The 22,895-nt window shown below is 34.6% G+C and overlaps 1 protein-coding gene across 2 annotated transcripts in view; it reads right to left on the bottom strand.

Annotated features, from left to right (window-relative positions):
* Nucleotides 1-22,895, bottom strand: part of LOC134244601 (transient receptor potential cation channel subfamily M member-like 2) — a 117,597-nt gene that overhangs the window by 77,430 nt on the left and 17,272 nt on the right. The window contains exons 13-26 of one of the 2 annotated variants that reach the window (XR_009987254.1): nt 20,184-20,310; nt 19,911-19,988; nt 15,182-15,331; nt 14,471-14,570; nt 14,021-14,246; nt 13,224-13,577; nt 12,894-13,034; nt 12,442-12,696; nt 10,821-10,995; nt 8,910-9,078; nt 8,355-8,557; nt 6,329-6,461; nt 5,866-6,003; nt 5,039-5,527 (exon numbers count right to left, since the gene is read on the bottom strand). Coding sequence is in view for 1 of the 2 variants with exons in the window: in XM_062726855.1 (XP_062582839.1) it covers nt 5,356-5,527; nt 5,866-6,003; nt 6,329-6,461; nt 8,355-8,557; nt 8,910-9,078; nt 10,821-10,995; nt 12,442-12,696; nt 12,894-13,034; nt 13,224-13,577; nt 14,021-14,246; nt 14,471-14,570; nt 15,182-15,331; nt 19,911-19,988; nt 20,184-20,310 (2,421 nt within the window). In the remaining variant the exon portion in view is untranslated. Of the gene's footprint in view, nt 1-4,950; nt 5,528-5,865; nt 6,004-6,328; nt 6,462-8,354; nt 8,558-8,909; nt 9,079-10,820; nt 10,996-12,441; nt 12,697-12,893; nt 13,035-13,223; nt 13,578-14,020; nt 14,247-14,470; nt 14,571-15,181; nt 15,332-19,910; nt 19,989-20,183; nt 20,311-22,895 lie in introns of those variants that run through there. The other variant, XM_062726855.1, reaches the window with a different exon arrangement.

Here is a 22,895-nt window from a genome sequence, read left to right as displayed (position 1 = left end):
GACCAGGTAAAAGTTATGAGTGCAGGTCTATTACCAAGAAACTATAAGGCTTATATAAACCAAACTTGCCCAAATGATGCATCAAGGGATGAGAACTCTCAAACTTGCTTCAGATGCTGGATTTTAATCACATTTTCGTGATGAAGAACTAGTTTGAAGTTTTTATATAGGTCTTTTCCAAAGTATCAGAACAACATTGGATAAATTTTGCATTTTTGAATGTACACTTTTTGTTGGTTAATTACTTAAAGACAACATTCGTTGAGGTGAGCTCTGTAATCTCTGATTACCTGTGTTTAGCATATAGGTAACAGTCAAGGTCACAAGTTCATTGACCTTGGTGTAATTTGAAGGAACTTAATTAGTGGAGTATGCATACCAAATATGAATTCTCTATCTCTTATGGTTCAAAATTTATGGTGAAAGTTAAAGTTGACAACAGACAAACAGATGAGCAGACAGGATAAAAACAATATACACCCCGGATCTATCAATCCAGGTGATCCAGGTGCATAAAACTGCGCCTGATTTAAAATTTCTGCCATTTGACAAAAAAAGTTGAGAAAAGAAAGTTTTATGATCTGTGCTTGTTACTAACAGATCATTGTATAGAGTGAGATTATTGCTTTATTTAAGGACTTCACTTGTGAGCAAATTAATTACATACGTTTTTCCTAGCCATATATAGGATCTTTTCTATGCATCACAATCAAATGGAATTCTATCTACCCTTCCGAAATAAACCACTTTTCCTTATTCAATAATGAAAACAATTCAAACAATATTTTTCGTTGATATATTGCATTTAGTATAAATTAAAAGTACATTATTTAGTGAATATTAACAATAAGGTATCACTAAACATCAATATAGATTAATACAGAATTACAATAAATAAACATAAAATTTTACTACAAAATATTCAGTTGTTAATTAATACAAATAGGGACGGATAATAGATACACTGTATTTACATTGCTGCAAATTTACAAATGTATAAATTTATACATGCATCAGAAACACATTCTGCAATGTATAAAATTAAAACAACAACCAATTTCCAATAAATAACAAGTGAGATAAAGTGAGAATCATTGTGATGTGAAATCTCAGATGTTTAAAGTTGGACGATTAATAATTAATATAAAATGTATGACTACATACATTCCCTACACGAGGTATATGGTAAATGCTTCAAAATGTGAGTTAGGATGTCGATATAAACACATCTGATCAGAGTACTACTCCGCATATTTTTTCCTTAAGCATCTTTTAAAGTTTCTAAAGGATATCTGTCATTCTACAAGTATCCGCTAATGGTGTAAGCTTCCTAATATCAAATTTCTACTTCTTCCCTGTCAGTGCTAATAAACCAACAATACAAGTAATAATAAATAAGCAAATTTTCCATTTCAAATACATGTACCTCAACCAATTCATTATATTTTTAAAGACTAAATATACCAGAATTTCTATATTTTCCATGTTCATTTATAAATACATGTATGTATGACAATTTATCCCATGTTTACACCTTTATCCCGTGGATATAGCTCATGGGATATCGTTTTCATATCCCACAGTTATGACGTCACAATGGTTTTTGCGTTAGCGTGAGGAAGTAAAATATAGCAGAGTCCTATATAAAACAGTGTTAAACATCGGTTGTGAAGTATTAAACATGGGATAAAAAGAATCTCCCATGTTTTGTAGTTGAATATGATTTTTATCCAACTCGTTGTGTGTTTTTATCCCGTCGCCAAGGCTCGGGGATAAAAATCACACAACTCGTTGGATAAAAGTCATATCCAACTACAAATCATGGGAGATCCTATATTTATAATCTCCGACTGCTCTATGTTATGATTCCTTCTAACATGCTACTAACATGTCTCTGTATGAAACATCAATGAAGTTGTACATTTTTATAAAAAATTACATAGATTCTCAAAACCTGCTACAAGATTAAAATGAGATTTTTTACATGTATCATAATGGGAAATTTATATAAACATGTATAGTTTTGAAAAAAAAAGAAGTAAAACAAAAATATATCACAGTTATGTATAACCAATAAAGTTGAAAAACTGAGCATAGTGGTTCAATATCATTTTCAAAACACCACCCTGGTGTACACAGTCATGGGAAAAAACAATTTACTCTCTCTCTCTCTCTCTCTCTCTCTCTCAGACACAAAAAATCATTTCCCTCAGATCTCTCTTGCTCAGTCTTATTCTCTTTGTTATAAAGGCACCAAAAGTTTGGCATTAAAAAATACAGATATGTATTGCAAGATGAACTACATTTCTCATTTCAGTAAATATTAAAATTCAACCTTACTTAGTTGTAAAAAATTTCATCAAAATAAATACAAATGAAAAAAAAAAGGTTTTCCCCCCAAATTTAAAAACAGTACAAGTAAAAATATTAGTGATAGGCAAAATTAGCGATTTGTCTAGAATATTTGGAAATTTATTTTTAGCAAGATGCAATTTAAACAATTTTCAAAATGCTTACTAAAAAACCATTACAAATAAAACACAATTAATTTTTAGAAATATTCAATTTTAGCGATCTCAGCATCCTCACCCCAATAATGCCAAAATTAAATCCTCATTAAAAATAATGCTTATACTGTACCTCAGAGTTAATAAATTAATCAGTATTTGATTTAACAAATTAGCAGTATTTAATATAACAAATATAACAAGAGGCCCTGGGGCCACAGCGCTCACCTGAGCACATCAGGCTTGAATTTATTCCCCCCCCCAGGCGTTCATTATTTGAACAAACTAGAATCTACACTACCTGAGGATGATTCCTTATAAATATCACTAATCATAGTTTTGAAGTACTTGAAAAAAAGATTTTAAAAGGTTTCCCTATATATCCCTATGTAAAACTTGGGTCAGCCATTTTGGCCCCATCCTTGCCCCGGGGGGCATGATTTGAACAAACTTGAATCTACACTACCTGAGGATGATTCCACATGAGTTTAATCTTTCCTGGCCCAGTGGTTCTGGAGAACAAGATTTTTAAAGATTTTTCCTATATATTCCTATGTAAAACTTGGGTCGGCCATTTTGGCCCCACCCTTGCCCCGGGGGGCATGATTTGAACAAACTTGAATCTACACTACCTGAGGATGCTTTCATATGAGTTTCATCTTTCCTGGCCCAGCGGTTCTGGAGGGGTGTTGCTAAAACGCGGAATGGAAAACGGAACGGAAAACGGAACGGAACGGAAAACGGAAGATTTATGTCAAACAAATAACATAGATTCGATATATAAATCAGATATAAAAGCAATATTCTTGATGCAAAAGCCATACCTAATAAAATTTATTGTAAACTATTATATATATTCATGAATCATACACACCCTCTGCTGAGAACTGGTGTAAAGCGAAGATCTGTCTATAAAGTACATACTAACTAGATTCAAAGTCCTGAGTATTCATCTGAGCGTTTCAAACAAATTCTTTTTTAAAAGAAAGTTCATTTCTAAAAGAGATATTCCTTAAAATAGGGAGAAGGAAAAAAGTACTAGTATGTACATGCATATATTTGTCATAGGCGTCAGAACTGGGGGCCGGGGGGGGGGGGGGGGGGGGGGGGGGGGGCATGATTAAGCCCCCCCCCCCCCCCAAGTCACGAACACACTTTTTTTTTGCAAAGATAGCACTGGTATAGGCAATGCATATTGGAGCGTACATGTAGGCTTAGCCCATCCACCCCCTCCCCACTTTCAACAGGAACGCCGCAGATTAAGCCAAGGAAGGTTAAGTGGTAGTGTCTGGAAACAATTTGAAAGCAGTTCGACACCCCCCCTCCCCACTTCCCAACGAAAAAGGATTTCTCGTGTTTGGGCAAAGGACATATTTTCCTTTTATGGATTGTCAATTTTTTCTTTTCCACTTAACCCCCCCCCCCTCCTTTCAATTTGCTTCCGACGCCAATGTTTGTAAAGACAAAAATAACTAGTTTTGTCATTCAGATTATGCAAGCAGTAGCAAATCCAGGAATCTTGAAAGGGGCAGGGACAGTTTGGGTATTGATAGGGGACCAGAACCACATTAAAAATCAATTTATTAAAACTTGTATATATTTTGGACACAAAAAGGGGAGCGGACCTTTTGCAACTTCTCAGACCTTTCCGATGAGCGGGAAAAAAATTGAAACTCACCCCATCCCCCACACACAAACATCGCATACAAACAAACTTTAACTTCGTTGAATGTTTGAATGTAAAGATGCTCCATTAAATCTATCAAAGGAAAGTTTTCGAAATTTATCTATACAGAATTTAAATACTAGTTTATAGAAAGCGACTCTATTTATTCAATTTTAACAACCAGTGTTACATGAAAGGTGTTTATTCAAGCTTGCCGGTAAGGTTTGCCTTAAACGTAATCTTCATAATTTTTTTTTTACAGTATTTCTCTTTCCATGGTTCGATATCTAGACTAGATATCAAATATCCCCCCCCCCAACTTTTTCCAATCATAACCTTTTTACTATTGAAATGTTCATTGACACCCTACCATTGTTAACGTTGTTTTGTTAATGTAATCAATATAATGTAGTACCCCCCCCTCCCTCCCGAAACAAACAATTGTCATCTTTTTTTTTTTTTTTTTTTTTTTGCTTTTTTTGTTTTTTGCTTGTCAAATACTTTTCAAGCAAGTTTAACCTCCCACCCCGTTTTCAAATTCGACTCTAGGTCACTGCATGCTATATCAGCGATTTTCGTAATTAAGAGACTAATCATGAATAAATCAACTTGTATTTAATAGTGGGGAATTGAATATGTATAAGATATATCGTTTATGATTAGATTTTATGTATTTTTAGTGTTTTAATCCAAAATTATTAATAATACTTTCCGTTTTCCGTTCCGTTCCGTTTTCCGTTCCATTTTCCGTTCCGCGTTTTAGCAACACCCGTTCTGGAGAAGAAGATTTTTTAAAAATGCCATTAATTTTTAACAAATTCATGATTATCTCCCCTTGGAAAAGGGCGTGGCCCTTCATTTGAACAAACTTGAATCCCCTTCACCCAAGGATACTTTGTAGCAAGTTTGGTTGAAATTGGTCCAGCGGTTCTTGAGAAGAAGTCGAAAATGTGAAAAGTTTACAACGACGACAACAACAACAACAACAACGCCAACGACAACGACAGACGACGGACAAATTTTGATCAGAATAGCTCACTTGAGCCTTCGGCTCAGGTGAGCTAAAAAAGATATTGATCCTTCATTCATATGGAGGGTATATTTACAACCCAACATAGGCCTATCAGATAACGACCATTTTTCACAAATGCTAATGCCCAAATGAGATGATAAATTAATCTTTTAACTTTCTGTTGACTGTATATGTGAAATGTCCAGAGCTTGTTGCTTCTGTTTTGTGGAGGCTAATATGAGTTTTTCCAGTCGTCTTATTGAAGCATTCAGATCATGCATGTTTTCCCGAACAAAATTTGATAACTGGTCCACTTCCACCTCCAACTGGGAGTGAGTTTTCCTGTCAATGGAAATAAAAAAATATCTTTTTAAGATTTCTTATTTATTTATATCGACTATGAATAACACTTTTTTCATCCATCAGTAAGTGTCAGAACAAGATATTAAAACCATCTGTGCCGATTGCTTAAAAGTAGAATACTTTTCAACTACTGAAATAATGGTGTCAATATCACTACTAAAATGGTTAATGTACTGGTAATTTGTATTATTATAAAAATATAGCTGATAAAACATCCTCTTTTCTTTATTAATATATGTACAAGAATTAAAAGTTGAGCTATTACATAAAAGGCTTTAACTTGGTTGTCAGAACCTAACCATATATGTTCTAATTACCTGGATGAGTAGATTTCTGGGTCTATGTTGGACATAGTGGTGGATCTAGCTGTGGCGGGAGAGTCTCCTCCCATCATCTTCTCCTTGGCCATCACATTGTCTTTTATGTTGTCAAGTTCTTCTATTACTCTGTCAAGCCTGAAATTAACACAAACCTTTATCAGTTTCTAAAAAAATATCTTGTTGACAAATAAATTAGTTTTAACAGGACTTTTTACTTTAGACATGTTTGCAATAAAATTTCCTATCGTGGTCTTGCTTTCTAAGCTGTCTGATGTGGTCTCTATTTTCTTACCTTTCGGACATGGTCTCTATTTTCCAACCTGTTTGGTGTTGTTTCTATTTTCTTACCTTTCTGAGGTGGTCTGTTTTTTTGCTTTCCCCTGAGATTATCTATTTTCTTACCTTTCTGACATGGTCTCTTTTTTTCCCTACCTTTCTAATGTAATCTCTACTTTCTTACCTTTCTGAGGTGGTCTCTATTTTCTTGTCAATCTTGTCATTCTCTAGAGAGAACACTGAATGCTGATGTTCCTCCATTGCTCCTCGTTCAAACAGAGACAGCCTGATCAAGTCCTTCTCACTAAGCTTCAACTCTGTAACACAATGTAACACACATGACAGCATTCCAGACAGAACATCAGCTCAATACAGATATTTTAAAGATATTTTAATACATTTCGATAATAATGTTCATCAGAATTCTTCTAAATGTGACACTATATAAACAGTAAATTTGCTATACTGTAGATTCCTAAATATACTCGTGGAATTAATTATCGCATAATTTCGCGAAAAACACCACACATGAAATAAAATTCCTTTATTTTTTTGTTGCTGAAATCTATATAAAATCTCTTGACCAATCGTCCATTCATGAATTATTATTCTCGCGATTTGATGTTGAAGAGCCCATTCGCGATAGGCACTCGTGAAAAATAAGGAATCTACAGTATTCAATATTAAAAGTAAAACTTCTGTGATTAAAAGGTATCAACTACTTTGTCACTTCACACAATAGCAGACTTTTCATTTTAAATCATTTTAAATCTTTTCATTATAATTAATTTTTCTTGAGGTCAGTGAGGAATTACAGGAAACACCAAGTAAGCAAAACAAAGTTCTACGTAAGTGTCATCAATTTAAAACACACTGAAGGTGTCAGGACAATTTAACAGTGCAATGGGATTGTATACCCTTTGTTACATAAGTGAAAATTACATTATTGGAATTTAAAGAAAAAAATGTGCTGACATCATATTATAAACGAAAATTGTTCTGACCCCCCACCCCCACCCCCCTCCCCCACCAAGGACAACTAAATATCAAATATAATAGCCAATTCCCTTGTCCTCCTGACCTTCCATTAATAATACTTGGAAAAATCTGATCATGAACTTATTCACACAATCATTACTCAAAGACTCCTAGTCATGAATTACAACCTACTGATACTTCTCCAGATACAACTGTGTCTGCGATGTCTTTTAGAATTTATAATTTTCCAAACCTTCAAAATTGTATACTTCTGAACTCTTTGACCGTGACACTGTCTAAATGACCCTTTTTTTCAGGAACATGACATATACAGCAAAATTCGGTTATAAAGAAGTCACAGGGACTTATGAAATTACTTCGCTACATCCGTAATTCGTTATAACCGTATAGGAAATTCATTAAATTTATAAAGCTGGGAATCCAAGAAAACTTTGCTATATCCGTAAATTCGCAATATCCGTGTTCGTACTAAACGAGTTTTGCTGTATTATCATAATCAACTCTCAGGCAAGTTTTAGTCAGCTAAAGTTCCATAATTTTTCAATAGAGAGGAAACACTCATCAAACTTGACCTTGCCCATATGATCTCCTGTTGGGTTAAAAACATACTCTCCAGTCAAAAGCAAACTTTTCTTATTAACAATCTACATTTTTTTGTCCATTCAAAATTGTGGCTAAAATGTACCAGAGTAATATTTTGTATGCAATAAATTCATTTCCATCAAAATGACCTTTTCATAGTCATGCCTACCTTAACCCTGCTCATCTTCCTTGCAGTTTAACCATTTTATTTATCTTAAACAATTTCTAGACTGTCTACAAAAATTGTCTACAGACAGACATATAGAACATCTGGCAACTCCATTATAATTACTGACTATAACATATAAATCAAGTTATATATCTACTTATTCATGCATTAAATCCAGTGGAGGTAAAAATATAAATAGCACACATATAGCTGACCTTTGGCAAATAGACCTGAGTAAAATAAGCATTACAATGTTATAAATATATTTCCAGTAATGAATTAATACTTTTTTGTTTTATTTCAATCAGTGGAGTCCCATCCCCATCCGTTCCCACCCAAATACACACTCCGACTTCTTCACACAATTTTATTGTGAATGTAATCCTTTTATATTAATAGTGAGGGCAAAAAATGCATTGAACAAGAAGAAATCCCATGACACGTGACAATGGTAACTTACTGAAGCTGTTTCTGGTGCGGATTCCGTTCTGACAACATCTGTTGTTACATTTGTTGATGAACCACCTGATTACACGGAACACGTGATTGAAGATGATGAGCGGGGGAAACAGAGCCGGACGCTCATAAAACTCGTACACCAGGGAGTACCTGTGGTACCGCCATACCTTCTCCGAGTTGTCCTGAACCTTCTGAAAGGTGTCACTGAGCAAAACAAAATACAAATAAAATTCATAAAGAGATGAAGTAACTTTATGTGTCTTATATAAAGATTTTTTTCTAAATTATGTATTAATGGTAATTAAACCATAGAGCAAAAAGTATTATCCTCATTTTCTTCATAAAAATTGTTTTGTATACTTTTTTGTGTATATACACTGTTTCTTTCTTTTTTTTGTGTATTTATATACACTGTTTCTTTCTTTTTTGTGTATAGACACTGTTTCTTTCTTTTTTTTGTGTATATACACTGTTTCTTTCTTGTTGCCCCTTGAAGACCCGTAATCAGTTAATAAACAAACTGAATAGAACTGTATTTGTGGATTTTCAATCTAACCTAAACATAGCAATCAACAGGTTGACTAGAAGTATGTTGGTCAACAGCATGTAGATGACCATCAACAACACGACAAGGGCATTCTTCTCTGGACAACGATCCATGTCCCCTGACCTCCAGAGTGTCTCATTGTTAGTACAGGTCCCAGCTTCTGCTGAGGGGTCAGCTCCTACAATCAAAAGGTCACACATTAACCAGAAGTCTCTAATGAGACCAAAGCTACTGGTTTATACTTGTATAAAAGAGGAAGATATAAGTAGCATTTGAACTTGAAACTTTGCAACAACAATAATCTTTTTTAAAAATCATCATTGGTTTAGTCTTTTACTTGGCAAGATTTATTGCAATCAGACCAAAACTTCGTCGGAGTAGCATTTTGAAAATAATTAAAAGAAATTTCGATTTTTAGTAACCATGGCAACATTGTTCATTGAAAGCAAACATAGGTAGAGATTACAGAGCTCACCTCAACGAATGTTGTCTTTAAGTAAGGCAAAGTCACACAATTAACCAACAAAAAGTGTACATCCAAAAATGCAAAATTTATGCAATTTTGATCTGATACTTTGGAATGTACCTATATAAAAACTACAAACTAGTTCTTCATCACGAAAATGTGATTTAAATCCAGCATCTGAAGCAAGTTTGAGCATTTTCATCCCTTGATGCATCATTTGTGCAAGTTGGTTTATATAAGCCTTAACGTTTTTTGATAATAGACCTGCACCCATAATTTTTACAAGGTCCATTATCTGGAAAATGTATGTCAAATTCAGCATCTGAAGCAAGTCCATTAGTGTGCATCCTAAGATGTATCATCCATGCAAGTTTGCACAACATAGGGCTAATAGTTACTTAGAAATGAAACCTGCATAAAAATTTAACTTCTTCACTCATCCAGAAAAAAATGTAGGTCAGATTCAGCATCCAAAGCAGGTCTGGTAGTATGCATCCTAAGATATATCATCCATGCAAGTATAGTCATTATAAGGCTCATTGTAACTTGGAAATGAGACCTGCATCAAAAACTTTTAGTATGTTCACTCAACCAGAAAATGTAGGTCAGATTCAGCATCTGAAGCAAGCCTGGTAATGTGCATCCTTAGATGTATCATCCATGAAAGTTTGGTAAACATAGGGCTTATAGTTACTTGGAAATGAGACCTGCACCAAAAGCATTAACCTGTTCACTCAACCGAAAAATGTAAGTCAGATTCAGCATCTGAAGCAAGCCTGGCAATGTGCATCTTTAGATGTATCATCCGTGCAAGTTTGGTCAACATAGGGCTTATAGTTCCTTGGAAATGAGACCTAGACCAAAAACTGCACCAAAAATGTTAACCTGCTCCAAAATTTGACCAAAAACATAAACCTGGTCATTCCTTTGCTGAAATTGCAGCATCTGAAACTTTGACTGGTACAATGACACACACCAGAAGTATCCTCCATACATGTCTAAGCAATATAGGACATAGAAGTACTTAAAAAGAAAACTGCTCCAAAAAACTTTACCCTAACCTGGGACGCCGACACCAACACCGAGTGTATTACATAAGCTCCCCCAACTTCGTTGAGGTGAGCTAAAAATTGACATATAGAATTATGTATCATACTTTAGTCTACTTGTGTGCCAAGTTATATTGAAATCAGACTGAAAAGTGGCATTTTGAAAATATTTCAAAGAAATTTCTATTTTCAGTAACCATGGCAACATCATCCATTGAAATCAAAAACTAATATAACTTAGTGTAGTCTACTTGTGTGCCATGTTATACTGAAATCAGATTAAAACTGTAGGAGAAGTAGCATTTTGAAAAAAAGACAGACAGATTAGCAGGTTAGTAGTCTACACAGGCTCTGTAAATGGACTGAGCAAAATTGAGTCTGTCATTATTCAATTCAGCCTTTTACCTTCTTTGTTTTCTAGGAACAGTTCTCCATACATCTGCCAGTATGGGTGATACACCACATCTTTCAGGAGGACCCACTCTTGAGGGGAGTTAGGATACAGGTTGGCATGGTATGCAACACCGAAACTCAGGATAAATACCAACAAGATTAACAGGAAAAACATCAGATCTGTCAACTAAACAAGTACATAATAATCAGCAGGTTTGTCAAATAAATAAGTGCACATCAATTATCTGATTATCTAAAAAGTTTCCAATACCCACAGATAAAGCATGCCCCTGAAAATACAGCAATATTTAAGGGAAAAAATTCCACACTGTAATTTTTATAGCATCTATTTTAAAACCATATTTTCTTTCCAAGAACCCTGTTTATATGATTTTGAAATTATCTCCATTTATATTTATATATAAAAATACAGGTTCCATTACGGACAGATGCACAGACAAACAGGAAGATGACATCAGATTCATATCAAAATTATTCCCACCATATGGCATGCCTCAACAAAGTCGGTAATAAAATTTCAAGCATCTGCTATGATTACCTTTTGAAAGAACTTTATTAGAGGAGTATGCATACCAAATATGAAGTCTTGTTATGTCATTGACCTTGATGTCATTTGAAAGAACTTTATTAGAGGAGTATGCATACTAAATATGAAGTCTCTATCTCTTACGGTTCAAAAGTTTTGGCGAAGGTTAAAGTTGACAACAGACAAACAGACAAACAGACAAACAGATAAACAGACAAACAGACAGGACAAAAACAATATGCGCCCCGAAAAAATTCGGGCGCATAAATAAAAATACAGGTTCCATTACGGACAGATGCACAGACAAACAGGAAGATGACATCAGATTCATTTCAAAATTAATCCCACCATATGGCATGCCTTGACAAAGAGTGTACTAAAATTTCAAGCATCTGCTATGATTAGTTGATGAGAAAACTGCAACAAAATATTTGTTATGTATGAAACGGACGGACGCAAAAACAAACTGGAAGTTGACATCAGATTTGACCAAAAATGTATCCCACCGTATGGCATGCCTCAGAGAAAATTGTGTTAAAATTTCAAGCATCTGCGATGAGCAGTTGCTGAGAAAACTGTGACGAAAATTTGTTATGTATGAAACGGACAGACGCACAGACAAACGGGAAGTTGACATCGGATTTAAACAAAAATGTATCCTACCGTATGACATGCCTCAGAGAAGATTGTGTTAAAATTTCAAGCATCTGCAATGAGCAATTGCTGAGAAAACTGTGACGAAAATTTGTTATGTATGAAACGGACAGATGCACGGACAAACAGGAAGTTGACATCGGATTTGAACAAAAATGTATCCTACCGTATGGCACGTCTCAGAAAGGATTGTGTTAAAATTTCAAGCATCTGCAATGAGTAGTTGCTGAGAAAACTGCGATGAAAAATTTGTTATGGACAGACAGACAGCACAGACAGCTAGACGGACAGACAGACAGACACACAAGGTAAAACAGTATACCCCCCTCTCCTTCGGAGCGGGGGCATAAAAAAAGAAGGTACAGTATGTTATTATCATTAAGAGAAAATTATCCAATATGGATATCCTAAACAAGGCTAGAGAAATCTTACCATTCTAGATATCATGATGACTTTGGGTCCAATATTTTTCTCTGCATAGAAGTAGTGCATGAAGCGAATAAAGTACATGGCCAGAGTAAGACTGTACAACATACGAGCCCACATAAAGTCCTCCCCATCCAGGGAAAACCTCAGGATTACAGAGGTCAGGAAGGTTATGTACATGATGAAGTCGAAACGGTTCCACACACTGCCGTACCAACTCCTGATTTTATACAGAAGCGACCGCTGGTCCCTGGTTAAAACCTGCAAGAGAGGTGAAACATTATGAAATATACATGTAATAGAATTTTACTTCTTATTTCATATCAAATATCATGAATATGTCTATGGTTTAAAGGTACGTGTAAATTTTAAGGACATTTAATTGAGATGTTTTAATTTCTTCCACATTATAAAAATACTAATAAGCTATCTGGACTCTGAAGTCCTAGTTCCTATACCTGTCTGCCTTCTTCTATAGCACTGGTGACTGTGTAGGCCCAGGTGAGGTACTCTGGGATGGAGGGGGCACTGACACTGATAGGGTACAGGTCCGTCAACACAAACAAAGAGAACAGCCCCAGGAACAAGATATTGGCAAACTGTAACACACAGAACACTAACATATAATGGCTTTATCTTATCATTTCATCACCACATTGTTTACTTTTATAACTAACAACTATCCAATCATCTAAATGAGTGACTCAGGTGATGAAAAAATCAATAAATCTTACTATTCCTGTAGAGAATTTTGCGATAATTCTAACCATTGGAGTAGTAAATCTTACCATTGCTGTAGTGAATTTAGTGACTGGTGCTGTGTAGAAGTAGTAAATGGCCCGGAACAAATTGATATCCTCCCCGCCTTCCTTACTACCACCAAACAAGCTCACAGTTTTAAACTTTCGTTTGAGTATTTTTGTTTTGGATTCTGGGACGGGGGCCACTTTTCCACCAGTACCCCCTGGTGACCCTTCTGAAGCCTCTCTATTGCTGAGTGGTGCCTCCTGTTCTGTGATCATCTCTTTAGTGGTGGGATGAAGTGGTGCCAAGTCATCATATTCATCTTCATGGACCATTCTTTTCTTGTCCACAAACTTAATGGCAGGAATCAGGAATGGAAGGCATATTGAAGCTACAATCTGATAAATAAAAAATATCACACCATTAACCAAGAAAAACATCATTCTGCTGATTATAGACATGTTAAATGTAAAATATCAAGTAATAAAAAAAATATACTGTGACACTGTGTATGTATACATAAGATAACAGGATTCATATTTTAGCAGATTAAAAGCAGTCAAGAATGGTCTAATTCATGAATACCATTAATTAAAATAAATCATCATATGGCACAGATGTATACAGCACTAATTATATAATTCATGATTATGCCAATAACTCTCTATGCAGTGATTGCACTAAATTTTGAATGTGGCAATTTATCATATGTTTATGTACACATCAGTAATTTCCAGAATATGTACAAACAACATTATAAGGAAGTAAATATATCAAGCTACACTAATAAACTACAGAATTTATTAAATGTAATAATATGTGTCCTTTTATTACACATTACCTTTATGCTTGAAGTGTAGAGAGCCATGCGACCCTTCCAGATGGCATTGAGCTTGGTCTGACAACATGTCTGGCCCATGAAATCCATAAGAACATTCTCATCAGCCAAACAAAACAGGGTCGTGTTTCCAAACTCGCTCAGTTCTCTTACAAGGAGTTGGTGAGCTAGATCACGGTTCTGGATGGAACAAATTCCTAAGATTTCTGAGGCTAGTTTCTCAAACTCCCTGAAAGTATAGACAAAATTGTCATACCCCCAATGAAAAACTATCATTTTATACCCTTTAGGATAAATCTGTTTATTCATATATAAATAATACTCCTCACTTCACTTCAAATGATGAGCATGGAATTTTTGGGCAATGATAAAACAGAGTTGCTATTAATTGCTCACTTTCTTCCACCAATTAAAAATGTGTGCAAAAGAGAAGGTACAGTAACTAAAACTTACATGGAGTTATGCTCCAGAGAGACACTGAGTTCCACTTCTTCTTCATCATCAGCAACTTTAGATAGCTCCTTCAACAGACAGCTAGCAAACAGAGCAGACCCTGAAAAAGGTAAAAATAATACATAAAAACTCAAAACCAGACAGCTAGCAAACAAAGCCCACCCTGAAATAGGTAAAATTTTTGCATAAAACTCAAATCCAGACCATTTCACAATTTTGGCAGAAGACAATGCTTATCATAATCATGCAAACAGTTTGTCAAAACTGCTTGATGTCCAGGAGTAAATAGGAAAATTTTTCAAAGAATACATTATTAAAAAAGTTGAATAGTTTTAGACCCACCCCTCAGGCTGGTGGGGGGGGGAGGGACCATGGAATTAAAAAAAAATGTGTTCCCCTTCACCCATAGATGCTATATGCCAAAATCGGTTGAGTAGTTTCAGAAAAGAAGCTGAAAATGTCCAAATGTTAACACACGACACACAATGCACAACGCATCTGAGTGACTCAGATGCACGATGCACCTGAGCAACTAGGGTGACCTAAAAATAATGCATTATTTTCAAACAAAACCCATTCAATTTAGCAGACAGGATTTTTGATAATTTCACTCAAATGAAATGTTTAATTAAACGATAAGGTGTATTTAGTACTTAAGTAAAAACATTTACTAAAGTAAGCATCATTTTTACATCATAAAAGAAAATTTACCTATGTGATCTTTTCCGATCTTCCAGAAAAGCTTTGCCAGACTCATTCGGTTCATCAGAACAGCCCAGATAAACAGGTCTCTAGCGGGGTTCTTAAACTGGAACTCTTGGAAGATCCTGGACTTTTTCTTACTCAGATTCTTACCACTCACTGTAAATCACAAAACATTAATCAAACTACTAAAAACTAGAGGGACCACTCACTGTAAATCACAAAACAAATCAAACTACTAAAAACTAGAGGGACCACTCACTGTAAATCACAAAACAAATCAAACTACTGAAAACTAGAGGGACCACTCACTGTAAATCACAAAACAAATCAAACTACTAACAAGAGGCCCATGGGCCACATCGCTCACCTGAGAAGCTTTGACCATTCTGTTCTTTACCAGATTTCACCCTTGTTATACATAATGCATCCCCACCCTACCCCACTGATCATAATTTAGACATTTTGAAATCTACACACCCACATGATCCTTCCATGGGCACATATGTTTCAGCTTTTTGGCCCAGTGGTTCCCGAGAAGAAGATTTTCAAAGATTTTTCCTATATATTTCTATGTAAAACTTTGATTCCCTATAATGGCCCCGCCCTTCCCCCGAGGGTCATGATTCCTACAATTTAGAATTTACACTAATCCAGAATGCTTCCACATAAGCTTCACTTTTTCTGGCCCAGTGGTTCTTAAGAAGAAAAATTTCAAAGATTTTTCCTATATATTTCTATATAAAACTTTGATTCCCCATTGTGGCTCCAATTAATTGAACAATTTAGAATCTACATTATACCAGGATGCTTTCACATAAGTTTCAGCTTTTCTGGCCCAGTGGTTCTTGAGAAGAAGATTTTCAAAGATTTTTCCTATATATTTCTATGTAAAAATTTGATACCCCATTGTGGCCCCGCCCTTTCCCTGGGGGTCATGATTTGAACAATGTAGAATCTACACTATACCAGGATGCTTCCACATAAGTTTCAGCTTTTCTGGCCCAGTGGTTCTTGAGAAGAAGATTTTCAAAGATTTTTCCTTTATATTTCTTAATAAAACTTTGATTCCCCATTGTGGCTCCACCCATCCCCCGGGGGTCATGATTTGAACAATTAAGAATCTACATTATACCAGGATGCTTCCACATAAGCTTCACTTTTTCTGGCCCAGTGGTTCTTGAGAAGAAGATTTTCAAAGATTTTTCCTATATATTTCTATGTAAAACTTTGATTCCCTATAATGGCCCCGCCCTTACCCCGGGGGTCATGATTCCTACAATTTAGAATTTACACTACCCCAGGATGCTTCCACAAAAGCTTCACTTTTTCTGGCCCAGTGGTTCTTAAGAAGAAAAATTTCAAAGATTTTTCCTATATATTTCTATATAAAACTTTGATTCCCCATTGTGGCTCCACCCATCCCCCGGGGGTCATTAATTGAACAATTTAGAATCTACATTATACCAGGATGCTTCCTCATAAGTTTCAGCTTTTCTGGCCCAGTGGTTCTTGAGAAGAAGATTTTCAAAGATTTTTCCTATATATTTCTATGTAAAACTGTGATTCCCCATTGTGGCTCCACCCATCCCCCGGGGGTCATTAATTGAACAATTTAGAATCTACATTATACCAGGATGCTTCCACATAAGTTTCAGCTTTTCTGGCCCAGTGGTTCTTGAGAAGAAGATTTTCAAAGATTTTTCCTATATATTTCTATGTAAAACTTTGTTCCCCAATGATTTGAACAATTTAGAATCTACATTATACCAGGATGCTTCCGTACAGCTTTTCTGGCCCAGTGGTTCTTGAGAAGAAGATTTTCAAAGATTTTTCCTATTTATTTCTATGGAAAACTTTGATTCCCTATTGTGGCCCCGCCCTTCCCCCGGGGTTCATGATTTGAACAATTTAATATATACCCCAGGATGCTTCCACATAAGTTTCAGCTTTACTGGCCCAGTGGTTCTGAGAAGAAGATTTTTTAATGACCCCACCCTATTTTTCTCTTTTCTTGATTATCTCCCCTTGCGAAGGGATATGTCCCTTCATTTTAACAATTTAAATTCCACTTTACCCAAGAATGCTTTGTACCAAGTTTGGTCAAAATTGGCCCAGTGGTTCTTGAGAAGAAGTCGAAAATGTGAAAAGTTTACAGACGGACAGACAGACAGACGGACAGCTGGACGGACGGACGGACGACGGACAAAATGTGATCAGAAAAGCTCACTTGAGCCTTCGGCTCAGGTGAGCTAAAAATTAGAAGGTCCAAAATGATTTCCCTGTCCCCATACCAGTATAATGGAAAAGTCCATGTTTTGCTACGAAAAAGTCCAAATATCTGTTTGAGCAAAATGTAAATAGGAGGTGCACAATTGTACTATGTAATCAAGACCATATGGTCATTATGGAATTCTCATTAAATTCGTTGCAGTGATTTAGACAAAGGAGATGTAATTAGTTCTTTGCTGTACCTCTTACTTTCCTCCACACCTATAATGTAATTGTGAACTCAAAGAAAGAAGCATGACATATTTGTCCGCATATACTAAAACTCAGAGAACTATTTGTAATGTAAATAAATGTGACACAAATAAAGTTGTAAATGCAATGTAAATATATATTCAAAGTACAAAATTTAATGTAGTTGTGAACTCATTGTACTAACTATACTTTAGTAATGAACTCTTGGTATCAAGTGTAACATGAGAACTTATGGTATCAACTGAAATGATATAATTGTGAATTCAAAGTGCCAACTGTAATCCAATTTTGAATTCTGGGTTATCATGAATTATAGTACTACCTGAAACATAATAGTAAGCCCACTCCTTCTACTTGAATGTAATTGTGAACTAAAGGTACCAAGTGTAATGTAATCATAAAATCACAATATCATACGTAATGTAATCATTTCTTAACTCATAGTATCAAATGTAATGTAATCATGAACTCAAGAGTGCCAAATGTAATGTAATCACTAATTCATAATTTCAACTGTAATGTAATAGTGAAATCAGAGTACCAAAGGTATTGTATTCACAAACTTCTAGTTTCAATGGAATCATAAACTCAGAGTACCAAATGTAATGTAATCATAAACTCAAGAGTACCAAATGTAATGTAATCATAAACTCGAGAGTACCATATGTAATGTAATCATGAACTCATAGTATCAAATCTAATGTAATCATAAACTCAACAGTACCAAACGCAATGTAATCATACACTAGAGTAACAAATGAAATGTAATCATAAACTCAGGAGTACCAAATGTAATGTAATCATAAATGTAATCATGAACTCATAGTATCAAATCGAATGTAATCATAAACTCAGGAGTACCAAATGTAATGTAATCATAAATGTAATCATGAACTCATAGTATCAAATCGAATGTAATCATAAACTCAACAGCACAAGTGAGTTAAGGCTAAATATGAATATTTCTATGCAAATGAGCTAATAAAAATTCATAAATTGTATATTCTGTGAACAGAGAAAGTTCAAATAGATTTTCTTATATATAATAAGTACCCACAGTTTATTAATGCAAGTGCACATTATGATGTCATATTATGACGTCATTATTCTCTCCCATTCAAGGTAATGAATCACATCAACAAAATCACGTCGGCGCAAGGGCATATCCTATTTAATTTAAAATAAACAATGTATAATATTAAGGAGAATATTCTTAAAATAAATAAAACTGCTGCACAAATCCTGTGCAATTTCTCAATCGATAAAAATTTTAGGAAAATTACACTGGACTGTGAATTTTTACCCTGTTTAAAGTTAAAACTGCACAAATAGTAACTGAACAATTGCAGTGCCCACATTTGTGCAGCAATATCTTAAATCCTTTGAATATCCTGCGTCTTTTTATACCTTGTTTCTATTAAACAAAGAAAGGTATGCCCTGGCGCGGAAGCGATTTTGTTGATGTTTCTTATAAGCTTGTGTAGTAGAGGTCGATGATGTCATAATATGACGTCATAATGTGTACTGGCTATCCCATGTCGTGGGTACCAAGAATGTAATTGAAAACAAGTCTTAGCATTTTCTGTGCGGTAGGTAGAGCAATTATGGAATTTAATTGGATATTTTGCATATAAACCTCCATATGTAGCCTTAACTCACTTGCGAGTACCAAATGCAATGTAATCATACACTAGAGTACCAAATGTAATGTAATCATAAACTCAAGAGTACCATATGTAATGTAATCATAAACTCAAGAGTACCAAATGTAATGTTACCATGAACTCATAGTATCAATGGTAATGTAATCATAAACTCAGAGTACCAAATGTAATGTAATCATCAACTCATTGTATCAAATGTAATGTAATCGTGAACTCATATGATTAAATGTAATGTAATTATGAATTCAAAGTATTAAATGTAATGTAATCATTAACTCATAGTACCCAAATGTAATGTTATCATGAACTCATTGTATCAATGGTAATGTAATCATGAACTCATATGATCAAATATAATGTAATCATGAACTCATAGTATCAAATGTAATGTAATTATGAACTCAGAGTACCAAATGTAATGTAATCATGAACTCATAGTATCAAATCTAATGTAATCATAAACTCAGAGTTCCAAATGTGATGTAATCATACACTAGAGTACCAAATGTAATGTAATCATGAACTCATTGTGTCAAATGTAATGTAATTATGAACTCAGAGTACCAAATATAATGTAATCATGAACTTACAGTACTCTTCACAAGCATTCTCTGCTTTGGGAATGTATCCAAACACAACCTCTTCATTGTGAACATCATACTGATTTCCTGTATAAACAAAACATGGTAGGTCATATTATGCCACATATGTATAGCTCTACACAATACATGTATCCAATTAACATAACAAATTAGTTTCATCATTATTAATTATAGTTATGCTGACAATTTCTTCTACATATACTACAGAATTCATAATTTTCAGTAAAATGATTTAGAGAATTCATAAGCTTTTTCCAGCACCTGCATAAAGATTCATGGCCTCATCACCAAGGAGATGAACTATGACTTTCCCTATGTAATTCAGTAAATCTGGTTCTACCCCAATATCTTCTGTTTGCTTACAGCACAAATATGCACCCCAGGTTTGCTGTAAGTAAAATTCAAATTGAAAGTCAAAATAATTTTCAACGGGACATAAATTATAGACATCTGGGTCACAACACTATCATTTCAGAGATTAATTACTCACAATGCTCTTACAATTAACACAGGATGAAAATCCACCATTCAGTCGACTGAATGGTGGCTGAATGGCCACTGAATGGTCACTGAAAGGTCACTGAAAAGACCCTTTCCCATGACCTTTCCGTGATCATTCAGTTACCATTCAGTCGACTGAATGGCACATACATTTCAGTGACCTTTCCGTGATCATTCAGTTGAATCTTTTTATTGAATAATCGGCTTATGTTTTTATCTTAAAATTTTATTTCACTTTTTCCTGGTATATTAGCATTAAATGTATCTAATTCCGAATAAAAAAAAATAGGAAAAAATTAATACAAGAAAAAAATTACTCCCATGCCAAGAATCGCACCCGGGTCTCCTGCGTAAGTGTCCGCGACCTTATCGATTACGCTACGACTTCTTGTTGTGTCATGATGATTTAAAATCAATTAATTTATAGAAATCGATGGAACAATCAGTTCACCTGTTGTATCGAGGAGCTGCGATGTGTATATATCTTGTATATCTTTTGTATATTCTATGTTAGTTGCGCGGATTTTGGGGACAGACTTATTAATTACACATCTTCTATCGGGATGATGACAATTATCAGAGATGGGCACCTGTTCCTGTGTCAAAGATTTAAGATCGTTGTAAATTCTCTATCTAGAAACTTAGTAGAATGATTTTATTAAATCAGTATCATTTAGAAAGCTAAAATCTACTATTATTTTTTTCTACAAGAGGCATGTATAAATGATTTATTTATTCTTGTAATTAAAAATGAATTTAAAATAGTGTCTCAAGTTTCAAAAACTAAATATCCTTCAGTTTTGACAATGAAATAACTAAGAAACGAAATTGATCAGTAATACTTGCGATCTTCCAGAAATGGTTTAAATAATATAAATTCTGTCTTATCAATCAAAACTATATATTTTCATGAAAAAATACACGTATAAGCACAATAGAATGTTATGCATATATTTAAATTTTGAATCGGTTATCGATCATCATGTTTAATCACTTGAAGAATTTTTGTTTTCTAAATGTAACTAGAAAATTAAAAATCATTTTGAATAAGTCTCACATATTTTATGAAATTATAACAATTACTGAGATGTATTTTAATGTACCCAAATTTGATCACGATAAGTAAAAAAAAAACCACAATTAAGATTGAAAAATAAATCTTTCTTCAAAATATTGCTTCCTTGTTAGGGAAAAATATCTGATTATAAAATAATACGCAAGTGAAAATATTGCTAAATTGAGACTTAAATATCACTGAAAGGTGGCGGAAAGGTCACCGAAAGACGACAGAAAGGTCACTGAAAGTCGACGGAATGGTCACTGAAAGACGACAGAAAGGTCACTGAAAGTCGACGGAAAGGTCAATGAAAGTCGACGGAAAGGTCACTGAAAGACGACGGAAAGGTCACTGAAAGTTGATGGAAAGGCCACTGAAAGTTGACGGAAATATGTTCGCTGAATAGTGACTGAAAGGTATCTGAAATGTGACTGAAAGGCAACTGAAAGGTCACTGAAATGTATGTGCCATTCAGTGGCTGAATGGCCACTGAAAAGTTACTGAAAGCCGCCTTTCAGTTTTAACTGAAAGGTCTTGTTTCTTCCTGTGTAAGAAATAGACACAAAATTTACATATATTGTATACATGTATTTGTAAAGATAGTACACCATATTATAAATATGTTAGAATAGATGTACTTTCATTTTCATGACCTGAAAAAAATTGAAACTCCAAAACTCTTGGGTCTTTGAACAATTAAAGGAAATATAATAGCTATATTAAACTCCAGGTTTTAATATTTTATCTCAGTAGGATGTAACTTGCTCAGTAATTATCAAAAGAATTGGAATTATTTACAGAGAGTGTTAAATTTGAATGTGTGTAATACTGAAAGCTTTCAAATAGTAAAACTTTTTGCAGTGAATCAAATACAGGTTATTCAAGCATCATATTTTCTTTTCTTTTTTTCACTCTTGACTTTTATAACAAAATAGCCTGAACTTGCTTAGTAAATATTAACAAAAATCAAAATACTCAACTAAACAAGAGGCCCACGGGCCTTATAGGTCACCTGAGCATCATGCAACAACTTTCAAATGATTGAATTTGTTTCATGTTTTAAGCTAGATGCTAAGGCATTCACAATTTTGGAAGAGGCACTCTTGCTCATCATAACTATGTACTTAGTTAGTTTATTTAAAACCTAGGAGCAGAGAAGAAGATTTTCAAAGATTTAATGCATATTCACTATATAATCAATAGAGCCCCGCCCTAACACCAGAACCCCTGACCCTGGGGCCATGAGTTTCACAATTTTGGTAGAGGCACTCTTGTTCATCATAACTATTTACTTAGTTAGTTTATTTAAAACCTAGGAGCAGAGAAGAAGATTTTCAAAGATTTAATACATTTTCACTATATAAACAATAGAGCCCTGCCCTAACACCAGAACCCCTGACCCTGGGGCCATGAGT

Source organism: Saccostrea cucullata, unplaced genomic scaffold (genome assembly GCF_032062105.1).
Source record: "Saccostrea cucullata isolate Sc308-1 unplaced genomic scaffold, CSIRO_AGI_Scuc_v1 ctg33, whole genome shotgun sequence".
In the NCBI taxonomy this organism is placed as follows: Eukaryota; Metazoa; Mollusca; class Bivalvia; order Ostreida; family Ostreidae; genus Saccostrea; species Saccostrea cuccullata.
Note: the sequence above shows the minus strand (reverse complement) of the source record. Positions and strands in the feature narration are given on the sequence as shown.